Source organism: Capra hircus, chromosome 2 (genome assembly GCF_001704415.2).
Source record: "Capra hircus breed San Clemente chromosome 2, ASM170441v1, whole genome shotgun sequence".
NCBI lineage: Eukaryota > Metazoa > Chordata > Mammalia > Artiodactyla > Bovidae > Capra > Capra hircus.
This window is the reverse complement of record NC_030809.1, coordinates 39,367,708-39,383,164: the sequence shown is the minus strand read 5'-3', so window position 1 is coordinate 39,383,164 and position 15,457 is coordinate 39,367,708. Positions and strand designations below refer to the sequence as shown.

At 41.8% G+C, this 15,457-nt stretch overlaps 1 protein-coding gene across 10 annotated transcripts in view; it reads left to right on the top strand.

Annotated features, from left to right (window-relative positions):
* Positions 7,040 to 15,457, top strand: part of PIKFYVE (phosphoinositide kinase, FYVE-type zinc finger containing) — an 80,640-nt gene continuing 72,222 nt past the window's right edge. For 4 of the 10 annotated variants that reach the window (XM_018060180.1, XM_018060186.1, XM_013971389.2 and 1 more), the window contains exons 1-4: positions 7,088 to 7,218; positions 10,692 to 10,872; positions 12,452 to 12,601; positions 13,170 to 13,205. In XM_018060180.1, the coding sequence (XP_017915669.1) occupies positions 10,701 to 10,872; positions 12,452 to 12,601; positions 13,170 to 13,205 (358 nt within the window). In that variant the 5' untranslated portion in view covers positions 7,088 to 7,218; positions 10,692 to 10,700. The other 6 variants (XM_018060162.1, XM_018060205.1, XM_018060169.1 and 3 more) reach the window with 4 other exon arrangements.

Sequence of the window (15,457 nt, the reverse complement as noted above, 5' to 3'; positions counted from 1 at the left end):
CCCAAGGGAGAGCCAAAGGAAGAGAAAGTTTCCATAATGGAGGAAGTGCTACAGAGAGGTCAACGAAGACAAAGCCTGAAAATAATTTTGGTAAGTAGAATGCACTTTAAGAGGAGTAATTCCAGCAGAATGATTTTGATAGAAGTCATACTGCAGGACACTGGTCCCCAGCCTTTTTGGCACCAGGGATCGGTTTCGTGGAATACAATTCTTCCATGGATAACGTGGGAGGGTAGGGGTGGGAGAGTCGAGGGGGTGGTTTTGACATGATTCAAGCACGTTACATTTATTGTGCCCTTTATTATTATTACATCAGCTCCACCTCAAGATCATCAGGCATTAGATCCCAGAGGTTGCAGACCCCTGTTATAGGAGACTGAAATGTGAATGGGAGGTTGGGGAAGGGAGACATGAAAACTTTTTCAAGACGATTGATTTCAAGTGAAGAAGCATGCTTTATTAAGTCTTGCATGCGTTTTGTGTCCAACTCTTTGCGACCCCATGTACTGTAGCCCGCCAAGCTCCTCTGTCTATGGTATTCTCCAGACAAGAATTTGGAGAAGGAAATGGCAACCCACTCCAGTGTTCTTGCCTGGAGAATCCCAGGGATGGGCGAGCCTGGTGGGCTGCCTTCTATGGGGTGGCACAGAGTCAGACACGACTGAAGTGACTTAGCAGCAGGAGCAGCAGAATGCAAAAGTGTAAATGAAACAAAGTAAAAACCCAACAGTTTAAAACCCTGGTTTGGATTCCAGTGAGACCACAAATGAACGGAATGATTAGGGCAAATTATAGAGGTACTCTTGCCTTCAATTACCCATTCACCTTCCGGCAACAAAGAATCTTCAAGGTAGTTGAAAATTAAGTTTCTGGTCTCTATTTTAGGAGAATAGTTATTTGGCTCTTAGTTCTGATCCGGTAATTCTGTTACTCATTCAAGGGTTAAATCTTGGAGACGTCCAGTCCAAGGAGTAGTTGAAAAACAACTGTTGCTAGGTGTATTCTGGTAGCTAATGTCTTTCCCTCCGTAGGTAACTGAATTCTTCATCACCTATGATCACTTCTCTGCTTCAGCTGGTTTTTTCCTGCCTGCTTCTATGTCTGGGCTACATTGGTACTCCCGTCTTCCTCTTCTATGTTCCTTTCAGTCAACTCTCAGCTGTTACCCTCTTCCCTCTGAGATGTTCATAGGATAAATAAATGCATTAAAAAAAAAAAAAAGAATACTGGAGTGGGTTGCCATGCCCTTCTCCAGGGGATCTTCCCGACACAGGGATCAAACCCATGTCTCCCTGTGGCTCCTGCATTGTAGGCCGATTCTTTACCACTGAGCCGTCGGGGAAGCTCTTATGAAGTCTTAGTAAGCATAATTTCTGATGATTGCATAATTGCCCATCACTTGATTGTATTACTTTTATGTTTGTGTTGATTAGAAATGTTTCCTTATTTATCTATTTACTTATTACTATTTTAAATAACTGTGACAAGGATATTTTATTTATTTATCTGGCTCAGTCAGGTCTTAGTTGAAGCATGCAAAGAGCTTCATTATATCACGTGAGAACTTTCACTGCAGTGCCGGACTCTCTAGTTGTAGTAAACAGGCTCAGTAGTTGAGGTACGTGGGCTTAGTTGGCACAGGCTCAGCAATTGGGGTACGTGGGCTTAGTTGGCACAGGGTCAGTAGTTGGGGTGCATGGGCTTAGTTGCACCATGGCATATGAGGTCTTAGCTCCCTGACCAGGGATCGAACCCACATCTCCTGCATTGCAAAGTGGATTCTTAACCGCTGGACCACAAGGCAAGTCCTGACAAAGATATTTATATATCCTTTATTTTACACTCAAATCAATTTCTTAAGTTAGATTGCTAGAATTACAATAGTTGAATCAAGGAGTACAAACATTTTTAAGGTGTTTATTAGATCCATCAAATTATTGTTTAGGAGGGATATACCAATTTATGTCTTCACGTGCAGTGTGAGAGAGTTCTAACTTCATTACATCCTACCCAGAAATGAATTTTGTGATTTTTAAAAGCATCCTTATATTGCCTATGAAAGGGAACTATGCCTCCCTAGACAGCTGGCTGGTTCTAGGCCTGGGGAGAGGAAAGTTCAAGAGGAGCCTGGTACGTTTGTGTCAGCACGTGAGGAAATGCTCAAAAAGTGATGGAGGCATGTTAAGTGGACTCAAAAGCCAGCTGGATGGGGCTCTCACTGAGCAAATTGAGAACAACTTGAGCATCAGAAAGAATGGTCTCAGTAATAAATCATAACATATTAAAAGAAATCCTCACAAATTCATACTGATAGTGTTAAAAGATAAACTGAGGCACGTTACAGTTTTTAAGAGTTTATTTGACCGAGAATTGGTCATCACCAAATGGAAAGTGGTTAAGAGCACTCCATAGAAAGGGGCTAGAGGAAGACTTTTATAGAGAAGAGGCAGAGGTCAAGCAAGGAACTTTATTTAATTGGCTATGGCTTAAGCTAATGGCTTATTCAAGAAAGCCTAGGTGGTTGTTTGTGATTTTGTCCCTGAGTTTTGAATGCCTAACCTTGAGGCATTAGAGGCTTAGGTTTTGGTTTGCTTACACAGGCTACTAAGGCACTGCAACTGCCTCAGTCTAATGGCTTCCTTATTTAATTCATTTAATATTACTAATCAATATATAAAAAAAGAAACACTAAGACTTTATTTTCAGTGCAAGTACAGCTAATACATATAGAGGAATATAAGCATAGTACTGTCATAAGAACAATAGACTCAGCAAAAATTATAAATACGTGCCCTGATTGTTACCGAAAGGAGTGTGCGTGTCTGGCTGCTCGCTGCTCAAAAGCTGATAAACAAGCCAGGTTAGTGGAAAGGAAAGTTTGTTTGTTCAGATGCTGGCAACTGGAGCGGGGGAGGGTGGCAGACATCTGTCCAAAGGCCGACTCCCTGACACCCCAGCCGCAGGGTCCCACCCTCCCTCGACACCCACCCCCCAACAAGCAGGGGGTGAGGAGAGCTTTTATAAAGAGTGGTGGTGGGAAGGGGTGCTACATGCAGAAACATCTCTAACAGTCATCTTCAAATTTGTCATCAGTGGTCTGCCCAGCATTATCTTGATTGTTTCAGGTACAATTAATCTTCAGTTCCAGGGTCCATTTGTTCCCATTTTGAACTGTGGCAGCTCATGTCCTGGGTACAGTCTGGTCATCATGTCACTAACTTCTCCACCTGGTGTTCGGTATCCATAAGACAGTTCATAGGCTATGATAACCCAGAATATTATCTACAGCCCTTGAGAAAGAACTAAAGGTCCTTGACTATGCTTAATAACGACATTATTATTATCTAGTCTCCTTTCACTGTTTTCCTTTGTTTACACATGTTCTCATTTCTCTGATTAAACTTATTCTTTGACTAAAGTTTTCCACAGGCAAGAGGCAGGTAGATGACATGGTGCAGGGAGGTCCTGTTTCGTTTCATGATGAGTTTCTTTTTCTTTCTACTATATATATATATGATATATTTGAAGTATAATTGATTTACAACCTATGAGAGTTTTAGAGGAGAATGTTTACACAAATATCTCTCTACAGATATAATTCAACTGGAGTTAATTTTGATGTCTGGAACAAGTTGAGAATGTAAACTGATTTTTTTTCCCCTGTTTTCTCTTTCCTTTTCACAGAAATTAAACTGTATGCCAATACATATATTAGACTGTAAGCTTCTTGAGGACATCCTGTTCACAATTTTATCCCTCGTGCAGAACTAACACATTTTCCATCAAATTAGTCACTCAAAAAATATTCATCAAATAACTGTTTTGTTTACCATTATTAAGTTAAACCAGGAGGATCTTAGACAGACTTGGCTCTAATGTCCTAGTAGCCTAAGTAAGCAAACCAAAACCTAAGCCTGTAATAACTTGAGGTTAGAAATTTGAAACCAAAGGGTAACCAATTACCAATGGCCACGTAGGCTTTCCTAAATAAGGCAACTGCCTAAGCTAGAGTCAGTCCATTTTCTTGCGTTGACTCTTTGTAAGTCTATCCCCCAATTCCTGTTTCCGGAGTGCTTCTAACCACTTTGCATTTGGTGACGCCCCATTCTTGCTCAAATAAATTCTTGAAGGTTTTAATATGCCTCAGTTTATCTTTTACCATGTATGGAGTTTCTTTATTTACTAGGGTCTTAACTGGACTATCCTGTTCATATGATGTCTTGGTCTAATCTATACTTTGTTGTAGGTTTGTGAAGTATTAACATCACCAGGCTAGTTTTCTGAAAGGCATAGACATTTATGAGCTGAGGAGGAGTCACTGGAAAAAGAGAGGTTGAAGACATGATTGCAGCTCCTGTAATAGGGAAGACACTTTGTACGCTACTACAGCTGCTGCTGCTGCTAAGTCGCTTCAGTTGTGTCTGACTCTGTGTGACCCCATAGACGGCAGCCCACCAGGCTCCCCCGTCCTTGGGATTCTCCAGGCAAGAGCACTGGAGTGGGTTGCCATTTCCTCCTCCAATGCATGAAAGTGAAAAGTCAAAGTGACGTCACTCAGCTGTGCGCAACTCTTAGCGACCCCATGGACTGCAGCCTACCAGGCTCCTCCGTCCATGGGATTTTCCAGGCAAGACAACAGGAGTGGGGTGCCATTGCCTTCTCTGACTGTACTACAAGTTAACCACTAAAGGGATATTACCTCTAAGCTTCTGTGCATGTGTATTCAGTTGTATCTGACTCTACTATAGTCTGCCAGGCTCCTCTGTCCATGGGGATTCTCCAGGCAAGAATATAGGAGTGGGTTGCCATGTCCTCCTCCAGGGGATCTTCCCTGATCCAGGGATTGAACCTGCGCCTCTTCTGTCACCTTCACTGGCAAGCAGGTTCTTTACCACTAGCACCACCTGGGGAGCCCTGCCTGTAAGCTTAAGTTATACATAATAACCCATCTCCAGGAACTTTGCCTCCTAGGTAATGAGCATTAAACTAAATTGCCTTTGTTTAGCACACAGGAAACACCCTGACCAGGCACACCGAAGGGAGGGAAAAATTAACACATCCCCTTAGGGGGCTGACTGGAATCTGGAAATGTTTGACTTGACTCCTTTTCCTTTTAGTATAAAAGAATCCTAAATTTTCACTCAGGCAAGATGGTTCTTTGGGGTATGAGTCTACCATCTTCTTGGTTTGCTGGCTTTCTGAATAAAGTCACTCTTTCTTGACCCAACAACTTGTCCCTCCATTTACTGGCCTGTCATGCTGCAGTAATATGAGCTTGGACGTGGTGACTTCCAAGGGGAGAGATGAGAAGGTGGGTTCCGAGCTGGGAGGACTGAACCGGGCAAGAAGAGGCTCTTTTTACTCAGAGGGCAGGAGTCAGGCCAGAGTGGATGAATGCATGTGCATACTCAGTTGTGTCAGACTCTTTGTGACCCCATGGACTGTAGCCCGCCAGGCTCCTCTGTCCAAGGCATTTCCCAAGCAAGAATACTGGAGTGGGTTGTCATTTCCTTCTCCAGGGGATCTTCCCGACCCAGGGATCAAACCCATGCCTCCTGCATTGGCAGGTGGATTCCTTACTGCTGCACCACCTGGGAAGTGGTAAGGGTGGATGTGGATGCAGGTAAATGTGGTAGGGGTGGTTAGGTACTTAGGGATTGCACTGAATAGCTCAGGCTGTTCCACTAAGGTAGAATAAGATTCTCTTGCTGAGAATAATATAGCGCGGGTAGGGGGGTGGTGGTGGTGGTGGTGGTGGCGGCTATTGCAGTAGCGAGGAATGGAAGAAGTTGACTTACCAATTCCTAGGGTGATTGCTGAGGTGCTCAGCTGAGGATGGTAACAGATTTATTCCGCTACCAGACTTCAGGCTTCCATGCTACTGTCCAGTGGCTGCAAAGATCCAACTCAAGGAAAATTGGGTGAGAATTTGCCAAAACTCTTGGGGGAACTAGGCCTGCAGAATTTAATTAAAATAGCACCTCACTTTGGGGTTCATTTCCCTTCTGACTGCTCCTGCCAACTTCCACATCCTGTCAGCAGGACAAAATGATGGGTAAGGAGAGCCAGGCTGAGCAAGTCGGGGCTTGGTAACATGTGCACCAGTCTTTGCATCACAAAACTTGAATGAAAGAATCAGCTATAGCGCTAACATCACTGGATTAGACACATTGTACAAATGCTTTACGTACAGTGTTTTACCTAGCCTTCACAAAACTATCTGTGAAGGCTACTATCGTTAGCCCCACTTTACAGATAAGAGGTCTAGTGAAGTGAAGTCACTCAGTCGTGTCCGACTCTTTGCGATCCCGTGGACTGTAGCCTGCCAGGCTCCTCTGTCCATGGGATTCTCCAGGCAAGAATACCGGAGTGGGTTACCATTTCCTTCTCCAGGGGATCTCCCTGACGCAGGGATCGAACCCGGGTCTCCCTCATTGGAGGGAGGGACTTTAACCTCTGAGCCACCAGGGAAGCTATAAGTCTAGAGCCTGAAGAAATCGGTAATTTGATTAAGATCACGTGTCCATTTAGCAGCATCTCTCCAGTCTGATAACAGTGTTCGCTCTAGGCACAAGTGTCAGTCCGTAAGAAAGCTGAGCGCGGTAAGATTCATTTCAGTTCAGTTCAGTCGCTCAGTCGTGTCCCATTCTTTGCGACCCATGGACTGCAGCACGCCAGACTTCCCTGTCCATCACCAACTCCCGGAGCTTACTCAAACTCATGTCCATTGAGTCGGTGATGCCAACCAACCATCTCATCCTCTGTCGTATGAGTGCCCATATTATCGAAAACATACGGTAACCACAATCCGCCTGCACCCGTCTGGTGACCCGGCACGCCTGATACTCACGCGCGCAGTCTCCGTGGCTTCCTCTAGGAAAACAGGCGGCTTAATCTCGGTCAAGGTGTCGAGCACGACTCTATCTGGGCTGGATTCCTTCTGCCTGAGCGTCCGATCCGAACGTCGTGAGGGCGGGGCACGGAGGGCGGAGCCGCCGCCCGGAGAGTTGCGGATTGGAGGGGAGGAGGAACAGGGGGCGGAGCCTTGGTGAGAAGCGAGAAGCTGCAGCAACCATGTAAGCAGCTTTGGTTCTGCCGCAACCGCCGGCGGCCTCAGTACCGCGGCGCTAGGCTCTCAAACGGCTTTCCTGCGGCTGGACCCGGTGAACCCGAGGCTGGGGTGGAGGGTGGCCTGCGGGGTTGGGGCGGGAAGCTCAGGTAAGGGAGGGACTTGGCGCGCGGACGGTTGGGCCTGAGTGTGGGGAAGAAGGCGGGTTTAGGAAGCTCTATGGCTGGAGCGGTGGGGACCTCTGAAGTGAAGGAGACAGCTGAGCTTCACAACTAGGGCTGAGGCCGGGCTGCGGCGGAGGCCGGGTGAGGAAGGGCAGAGAGCCTGTGCTCCAGTTCAGGCGGCTCCCCTAATTCCCCGGCTGCCCCTTGTGGAGCGAGTGGGGAAGGGGTCTGGGTGGGACTGTCTTGGAGAGGTTTCCTTGGAAGCATTTGAAGTTTCCTTGCTCCTGTCTTGTTCCGTGTACTTGAACTTATTTCTGAGGTCCCTAGTCCAGTTCCTCCTCTCTCTCATGGATTAAGCTCTGAGCCTGTGTTTCAGAGGTGCATACGTAGACTAGACAAAAAAGTTCCTAATCTGCAGAAACGATACCAATAGTGAGGTTTCAGATATGTATTTACTTCCTATAGTGCTTGTCTGCTCTTTGAGACCATTCCGTTTGTACCTGTGTCAGTCTCTTGAGGAGAAGACCTGATTTCCCAGTTAGTATTTTCCCCTTGCTTAGAACGTTCCCAACAAGCGGATGAGAATGGAATATTTTTAGGAATTTAGGGATCTTCTGGTTTCTATAGAAGTTATTATTAAGACATTCAAAAATATGAGAAATACTGGAATTCCGTATGTCATTTCTGTTTATCTGATGCGTGGTATTTATTAAATTATCCCGTACTGATTCAGTGCACATTCTTGCAAAATTACTCCGATATTGACAGGAGAGATGGTCTTTTGTTATATTGTAGTGTTTTGTTTCTGATTTATTTAAATCTTGTTTTCTAGCGCTCCCAAGCTCCCACTGTTAGAATTCTTACAAAAAATATTCTTAATTTTTTTCTGTTGGATTCGAGTTTGTGACAGAGGTGAGCAGGTTAAGTTTCTGTTGAAAAAGCAAGACTACTCTCCCATGTCCTCTTTTTCTTCTTTCTGGGAAGAATATGAGTCATGTGGTTTTCCTTTAGAAAGCCTCCATCTGTTGGTTTGTCAGTCAACAATTGAACACAAAAAATCTTTGTAGATGGAAACTAACATTTCTAGTGTTCAGCTGTCCTGCAGTTAGATATATTTTGAGTTTTTTTTTTTTTAAACACTGTAGTACTTAGAAATGACTGAACTGATACTTGGGTTTTTCTGTCTGCTAACATTTTGATTTAACTAGTGGAGTAGGCTTATTTTCTAAATGTCAATTCCTGACAAGCCTTTTGATGGTGCTTAGTGGAAGTGCATATACAAGTCTGCAAAGGAAAAGAGGCAATTGTTGGTGATACATGAGAGAGGTCTTTGAATGAGAAGTGAATACTTCAAGTTACCTCTCAGATAGGAAATAATCGTAGTTTATGTCACAGACAGTTATTATTAAGCTACCAGAGAAAGAGTTATGTAAGGTAGGTTTTTCATGGTTGTGATATTGTTATATAATTATTATGATTAACTCTGTGTGGTTGTATCTTTTAGAGACTCCATCGGTCAGTATTTTCATGGTAATTTTTATCCTCACATCTCCAAAGTCTAGTAAAAGTTTGTGGGTGACTCTCTTAGGTGTGATGCTGAGACTGCAGGAAGGTTGCTTTATTACTCTCATGTTACTTGTGTCAAAGCAGAGTGTAGGATGTTCTCTGAGGCCTTCAGCTTGCTACTGTTGTTACTGCGGTCACCTCTCTTTTTACTTTTTTGAGTTTACGCTTGGCCAGTCAATCATCAGCTAATTTCCCAACCCTTTCTGTGGGAGTGTGGGTTATCAGGACACTTTAGAAGGATGTGTCCTTTCCTCCTTCCTTCCTTCTCTTCTCCTCCAGTCCCTTCCTCTTTTTCTTCCCCCCACCCCTTTCCAGTAAATGTTGCCAAAATTCTTTTTGTTAGTGGTTTTATTTTTGTTTTGTTTAATGAACAATTAAATTATTAATCAGGCAACATCCTTAACAGTTAGAATTCAAATAGAACAGAATTGAAAGTCTGTGAAGAGCTACAAAATAATTTTGCTCTAAAGACTAATTCTGTGCCTTTTATGGGCAAGTACTCTGCTAAAAGTGCTTCATATACACTATCCCACTTAGTCACACTGTGCCTCAGTTTCCACTCTGTAAAATGAGGATGGTAATATATATCTTACAAGGCTCTTAGGTGGGTTTATTCAGCTAAAAAATTTCATAGTCAAAATTTGAAACCGAGAGTGTATGCCTCCAAAACCATTACAAACTTGAAATACCTCTTTCATTAAAAGAGGAAATAACTAGATAAAAAATGCTGCCCTTTTGGGGGGGAAAAGTATTTCTGGAGTGAAACTTGGCGTCTAGTTATAGTTGGACCACTGAAGAGCTTATGTGACCCTCAAGAAAGTTGTTTTGGGGTCAGTGTACATTGGTTGCCTCAGAGGTGAAATGTAGTAATAAGGCCAGTTCTGTGTTCCAGGCATTTATAGAAATGAATGAGATGGTAGGTAGGATTTTGAAAGTGAAGAGCTTTTTATAAGAGTGTAGTGTCCTTGTAAATATAAGATTACACGCTATAGCATTTTATGAGTTATGCATAGTTCATGGTCTTCTGTTTTATTTGAAGTGTTAATCAATATGGCAGAAAATAGACATCTGTGCTTTTCTGGTACCTGCAGCTGAGGATGTAGGTAATAGTCCTTTGGTTGAATTATGAGTTTTGGTTATTTAGGGAAAAAAAAGCACTTTAAGATCTTCATTTTAATGCCTATATGAGTTTAGACTTAAGGAGAAAAACCAGGCTTCTGTACCTACGAGGACATGTAATGGGGATCAGCTTTGTTGGTTTAGATCGTTCTCATAGCTGATGAGACATAGTTTGAGGTAACTTTTGAGGTTATATAGAAATGTCATTAAGGAATGACTTTTATTTCCTGTTCTTGGAAGTATTAATTTTTTAATACTTTTTTAAAAAGCAAACATGGGAATAAGTAAAATAAAACTTTGAAGAATTTGTGTGCTTTTGTAAAACAAGTTTACCCCCCCCAACTTTAAAGAGCTGTTTCTTTTTCAAGAAAAAAAATCTTAAAATGAAAAACATATAAATAAAGTGAAAAATCTTTTTTTCCTTTTTGCCTGTTCACATTTTTTCCTTGCCTTCAAATTTTTAATACTTTTGGGTTTTTTTTTTTTTTTGTATTTGAAACTACAAATACATATACATAAAATACAAATACCTAAAAATATATTAATTTTGAAAATGAGATTGACTGTAAACGTTCCTAGTTTTAGATAATTGAAACTCTTCCTTATCATCTAGACTGCAGTGTTTTCCAGTATTGATTTGGAACGTATGCTGAAGTAGACTTAAGTACTCTGGTTTTCTTAGGTGTGAGCTTTTGAAGTCAGATTTCTAGACGTTTGGGTGCTGTTTGGGCTTCCTGAGGAACTTACTTTTGCTTATTTCTTTTGTTTATTAGACTCATGAAATGGCCACAGATGATAAGACTTCCCCAACATTGGACTCCGCTAATGACTTGCCTCGGTCTCCTACCAGTCCTTCTCATCTCACACACTTTAAACCTCTGACTCCTGATCAGGACGAGCCTCCTTTTAAATCAGCGTATAGTTCTTTTGTCAATCTCTTTCGATTTAACAAAGGTAAGACCTGTTAAAGATCAGACATCCTGCCATCTTGATTCTCTGAAATTCTCTTGTTCAACTTTCATGCTGTGTCTTTACAAGAAAGTGAATATTAACTAGGAAATAGCCTTCATCATAGGTCCTTGGGTTTAATTGCATAAGAAAAGAAAGCTAGAATTTTCTCTTTAATCTTAGTAATTATTGGAATGGAAAGTTGGAATTGAAAACTAAATGTTAAAATGAGGTTAAAGTTAGCATCATCATTTTTTTTCCTTTGTTAATATATCTGTATTAAGTCCATAGGATGGACTTTGCTCTTTTAGAGATTAATAGCCAAAAGATTTTAATGAAAGCAGTGAAACTAAAGAATGAGCACATGGGAGGAAGGGTTCATATTTTTCAAAAATTAAAAGCTGTCAGCAGGCTTCTTGTTAATTTGTTTAATACATTTAATGATATCAAATGAAAATGTGTTTTTAAAATGAGCTCTTTCTAAGTAATATTTTTTTACTCATTAGAAGAGTTAAAAAACATGGTCTACATCTTTTGCTTTATATTTGACAATATTGTTTGAAATGTATTGGAAAGTAATCCCTCTCATTGAAAGGGATTTATGGGATAATAGTTTAACTCAGTGGAAATTTTAATAGTGCTAACTGACTTTTATTAGCAGGCATGTTTAAAGCTCTGTGAAACCTCCCATTAGTCCCATCATTTTGAAAACAGTAATCTTTTTTTTTTTTTTTAAAGAAACCTCAATAGTCTTATTTTGAATAATTCTGAATTTATGTAAAAATTAGGAAAATAATACAGAAAGTTCTCATATATCCCTACACCCTGTTTTCCCTGTTACTAACATCTTACATTGGTAGAGTACGTTTATTATAATCAGTGAGCCATTATTGACAAAATATTACGAACTAAAGTATGTATTTTATTCATTTTTCTCCAGTTTCTACCTAATGTCCTTTTTGTGTTCCAGGATCCTGTCTAGGATACATTATATTTAGTAGTCTTTTTATTAAGCAAATGTTTATTAAGCACCTGCTCTCCACTGGGAGCAAGGAGAGTGAATAGTCAAGGAGAGTGAAGTGAAGTCACTCAGTCGTGTCCGACTCTGTGTGACCCCATGGGCTGTAGCCCACCAGGCTCCTCCATCCATGGGATTTTCCAGACAAGGATACTGGAGTGGGGTGCCATTTCCTTCTCCAGGGGATCTTCCCGACTCAGGGATCGAACCCCGGTCTCCCGCATTGCAGGCAGATGCTTTACTGTCTGAGCCACCAGGGAATCTATCCCATAAATGAAATAGAATAACAAAAGATCCCAGCCTTCATGTGGAGCTTGCAGTCTATTTCCATTAACATGCTCAAGAAATTTCTAGTGAAAAGTAAAACCCACCGAAGGTCACATATACCAAGGATGTAATTATTGGCCTGTAATTTTCCCACCTGTTTTGAATTTTTTTTTTAACTCTTTTACTTAGTATGTGATACAAGTATACATTTTTTTCTGAAAAATCTCATCTATTTCCTTTTCTTTGCTGAGCTCTTGAGTCTTAGTTTTTCCAATAATTCCAAGTTTTCCTTTGCTACAGAGAGAGGAGAAGGGGGCCAGGGAGAGCAACAGTCTCTGAGTGGAAGTTGGACCAGCCCTCAGCTCCCTTCAAGGACACAATCTGTGAGATCACCTACACCTTATAAAAAGCGGCTTAATGAGGAGTTCCAGCGTCGATCTTCAGTGTTAGGTATGATACTGTTCGCATTTCATTCCTCTCTGAGTATTAGACTTTTCCCAGTCATTGTGTTTCCCAGGTTGTTTATTGACTTAACATTTTTGCTATTTGGAATAGTCAGGTACTGTTGAGAATTAATGAAACTTACCTGGATAGTGAAATAATTTGTTGATACCTAAACAGAAGTTCTTAAAACATTTCATTAAACTTTAATTTGGGCTTTCCAAGTGGTGCTAATGGTAAAGAACCTGCCTACCAGTGTAGGAGACATAAGAAATACGGGGTAGATGCCTGGGTTGGGAAGATCCCCTGGAGGAGGACATGGCAACTCACTCCAGTATTCTTGCCTGGAGAATCCCAGCAACAGAGGGATCTCCAGGGAATCCTGGTGGGCTACAGTCCATAGGGTTGCAAAGAGTTGGACATGACTGAAGTGACCTAGCAAACAAGAGTTCTTAAACATTTCACTGAACTTTAATTTGGTCAAGGCAGAGATCTGATTTCACTGAACTTTAATTTGGGCAAGGCAGAGATCTCTTGACTGTTTTTTTTTTTGATTAATTACTTGCTTGGGTTTCAGCAGAGGACAGTTTGCAACACCCCCAGGAGAACTCAGGTTAGTCTGAACCTTGTGACTGCCACATCTGTTCTTGGGGTGGCCAGTGTAATGTGATGTGCATGCCGCTGGTTGCAGAAGTCTCTCAGTTCCATCAGTGGGCTGCCACTTGCTCTTGGCTTTCTGTCCTTGTCGGGGTGCAAACTGTCATTGTGGCTGGATAAACTGAGCTCCTCTCCCCTGTTTGTTCTCCATCCTGTTCTGCTATACTGTCATCTCCTTCATTTTCATGCTCTTCTGTTGAGTACAGCCTGGGATCAGTGCCTGCATCAAGAGACTAGCTAAAGTGAGTTGTTGTATGTTTTATTTCTGTTAGATTATTCAACTCAATGCAGTGGTTTGCCTGACTCAAGGTGGTAGGGGAAGGGCAATGAGAGGTGGCGTAAGAGAGGGAAAGGGGTACAGCATTGAAAATCAGGTGTCTGCGAACGTCAGCTCTTGTCTTGTCTGGCCAGTCTTCCCCCCAGGGTCTCGAATGACAAGTAGGCAGGCACAGGTAATGGTGGTCGGCAGAAGCATATTTGATTAATGGCTAGTTGGGACTTGTCTCAGAACCTGCTACCAGTAGGTCAGAGGAGGCGGCGAAGCCGAGCAGAAGGAGAGCTTTTCCCAGAGGACGAGCAGAGCTGCCTGCATCACCTCTGCAGGTTTCCCAGGGCAGAGGGCCCTAGCCTGGGTTGTGTCAGCTGTTTGGTAGGAAGAATAAGAAGGAAGGAAGGGGGAGAGGGAGAAGTAAGTTCCTTTCTCCAGGTGGATGGAAGGAAGAGACCATCCCAATCTGACTTTGAACCTTAAACTCCTTAGCTCTTGAACCCGGTCCAGAGTGTCACTCCTATTTTTGTTAAGGGTACTCTTTTGACTATATCCTATATTGAATTAAGCATAGGATTTCTTCGTTTATAAAATTGAGGAGTTAGACTAGAATCTAGTCTTTTAGGGGTTACAAACTGACAGTTTACCAAACCTTGTCTTGTTATTTCGATAAGCTTGCATTTAAATATTGCTAGGTGGGACTTGTAATGTCTAGTTTGCTGCATTCCTTACAGTCTTTTCTCAGTCCTCTTGCTTCTTTGATTCTTCCTTAGCAGCTTGAGGCATTTGAGTTTGATGAGCCTGCGACTGTTTGACCAGTCTAGTTCCTTTTCTTATTAAAATACTGTGATTCCACAATTTACCAGCTCTGTGACCCTGGGAAGTCATTTGATTTTCTATTAAGAATATTCATTTTACAAGAGAAGTAGCTGAGATGATTGCTTGAGGGCAGAGTGCTGAACCAGATTTTCTCTCCTTTTTCTTTCATCCTCATCCATGTTGAAGCCATCATCTGTTGTTTCTGGGAATGGCCTTGCTCCTGCTTTTTCAGGGGATGATGCTGTTTGTATTCTCTTATACTCCTAAGTGGCTATATGCAAGGGGCTTGGCAGTTAATTATTTCCCGTGCATGGGACCACAGCTTTACTGTTCTGACAGCTTCATCTGTCTCTCCTTTTGCAGTTCATAAATCATGGAGAGTTGGTTTATCGCAAAGACTCAAGAACAGTTTTGTCATTCTAACCCATGTACATTTTTATTGTAGTAATAACGTATCTGCTGAGATTAAGGTATTGTTTATAGAAAGATAAAGTTTTCAGTTTTGTAACGTAAGTGCCATTTAAATAATATATTTCCATAAATAATATATTTCCATAATTAATATATGGAGAAGGAAACGGCAACCCACTCCAGTACTCTTGCCTAGAAAATCCCATGGACGGAGGAGCCTGGTGTCCATGGGGTAGCAAAGAGTTGGACACGACTGAGCGACTTCACTTCACTATAATTAATATCGATGGAAGTTCTTCATCAGTTTAGATTTAAATATTAACTTCTCATTTGTTTGTAGTCTTTTCTTTGCCACTCATCCAAAACAAAGAACATCTAAAGCAAATGTAGCAAATAGTGAGTTTGGGAAGGATTTAGAGAGGGCCTTGCCATAGGTTATGAGGTTAATGAGATTAAGCTAATAGCGGTGTTCATCCATTTTGTCAGGCCAACTCTACTTCATCCTTAGGTTTAAAAACTGCTGGAACCAGGGATAGGTAGAAACCTTAGTTGTAATCTTGCTCTAAAATAAGGAAATAACATGATAGCTTTGGTGGGCATAGCCCATTCTGGCCACAAAACTGGAATGTAGGCCTGTTTTTTTATTGACAGGACTGGCTTCAGTATTGCTGTTTCAAGAGCAAGTGATTCCTTCTTGTTTGGAGCTATAG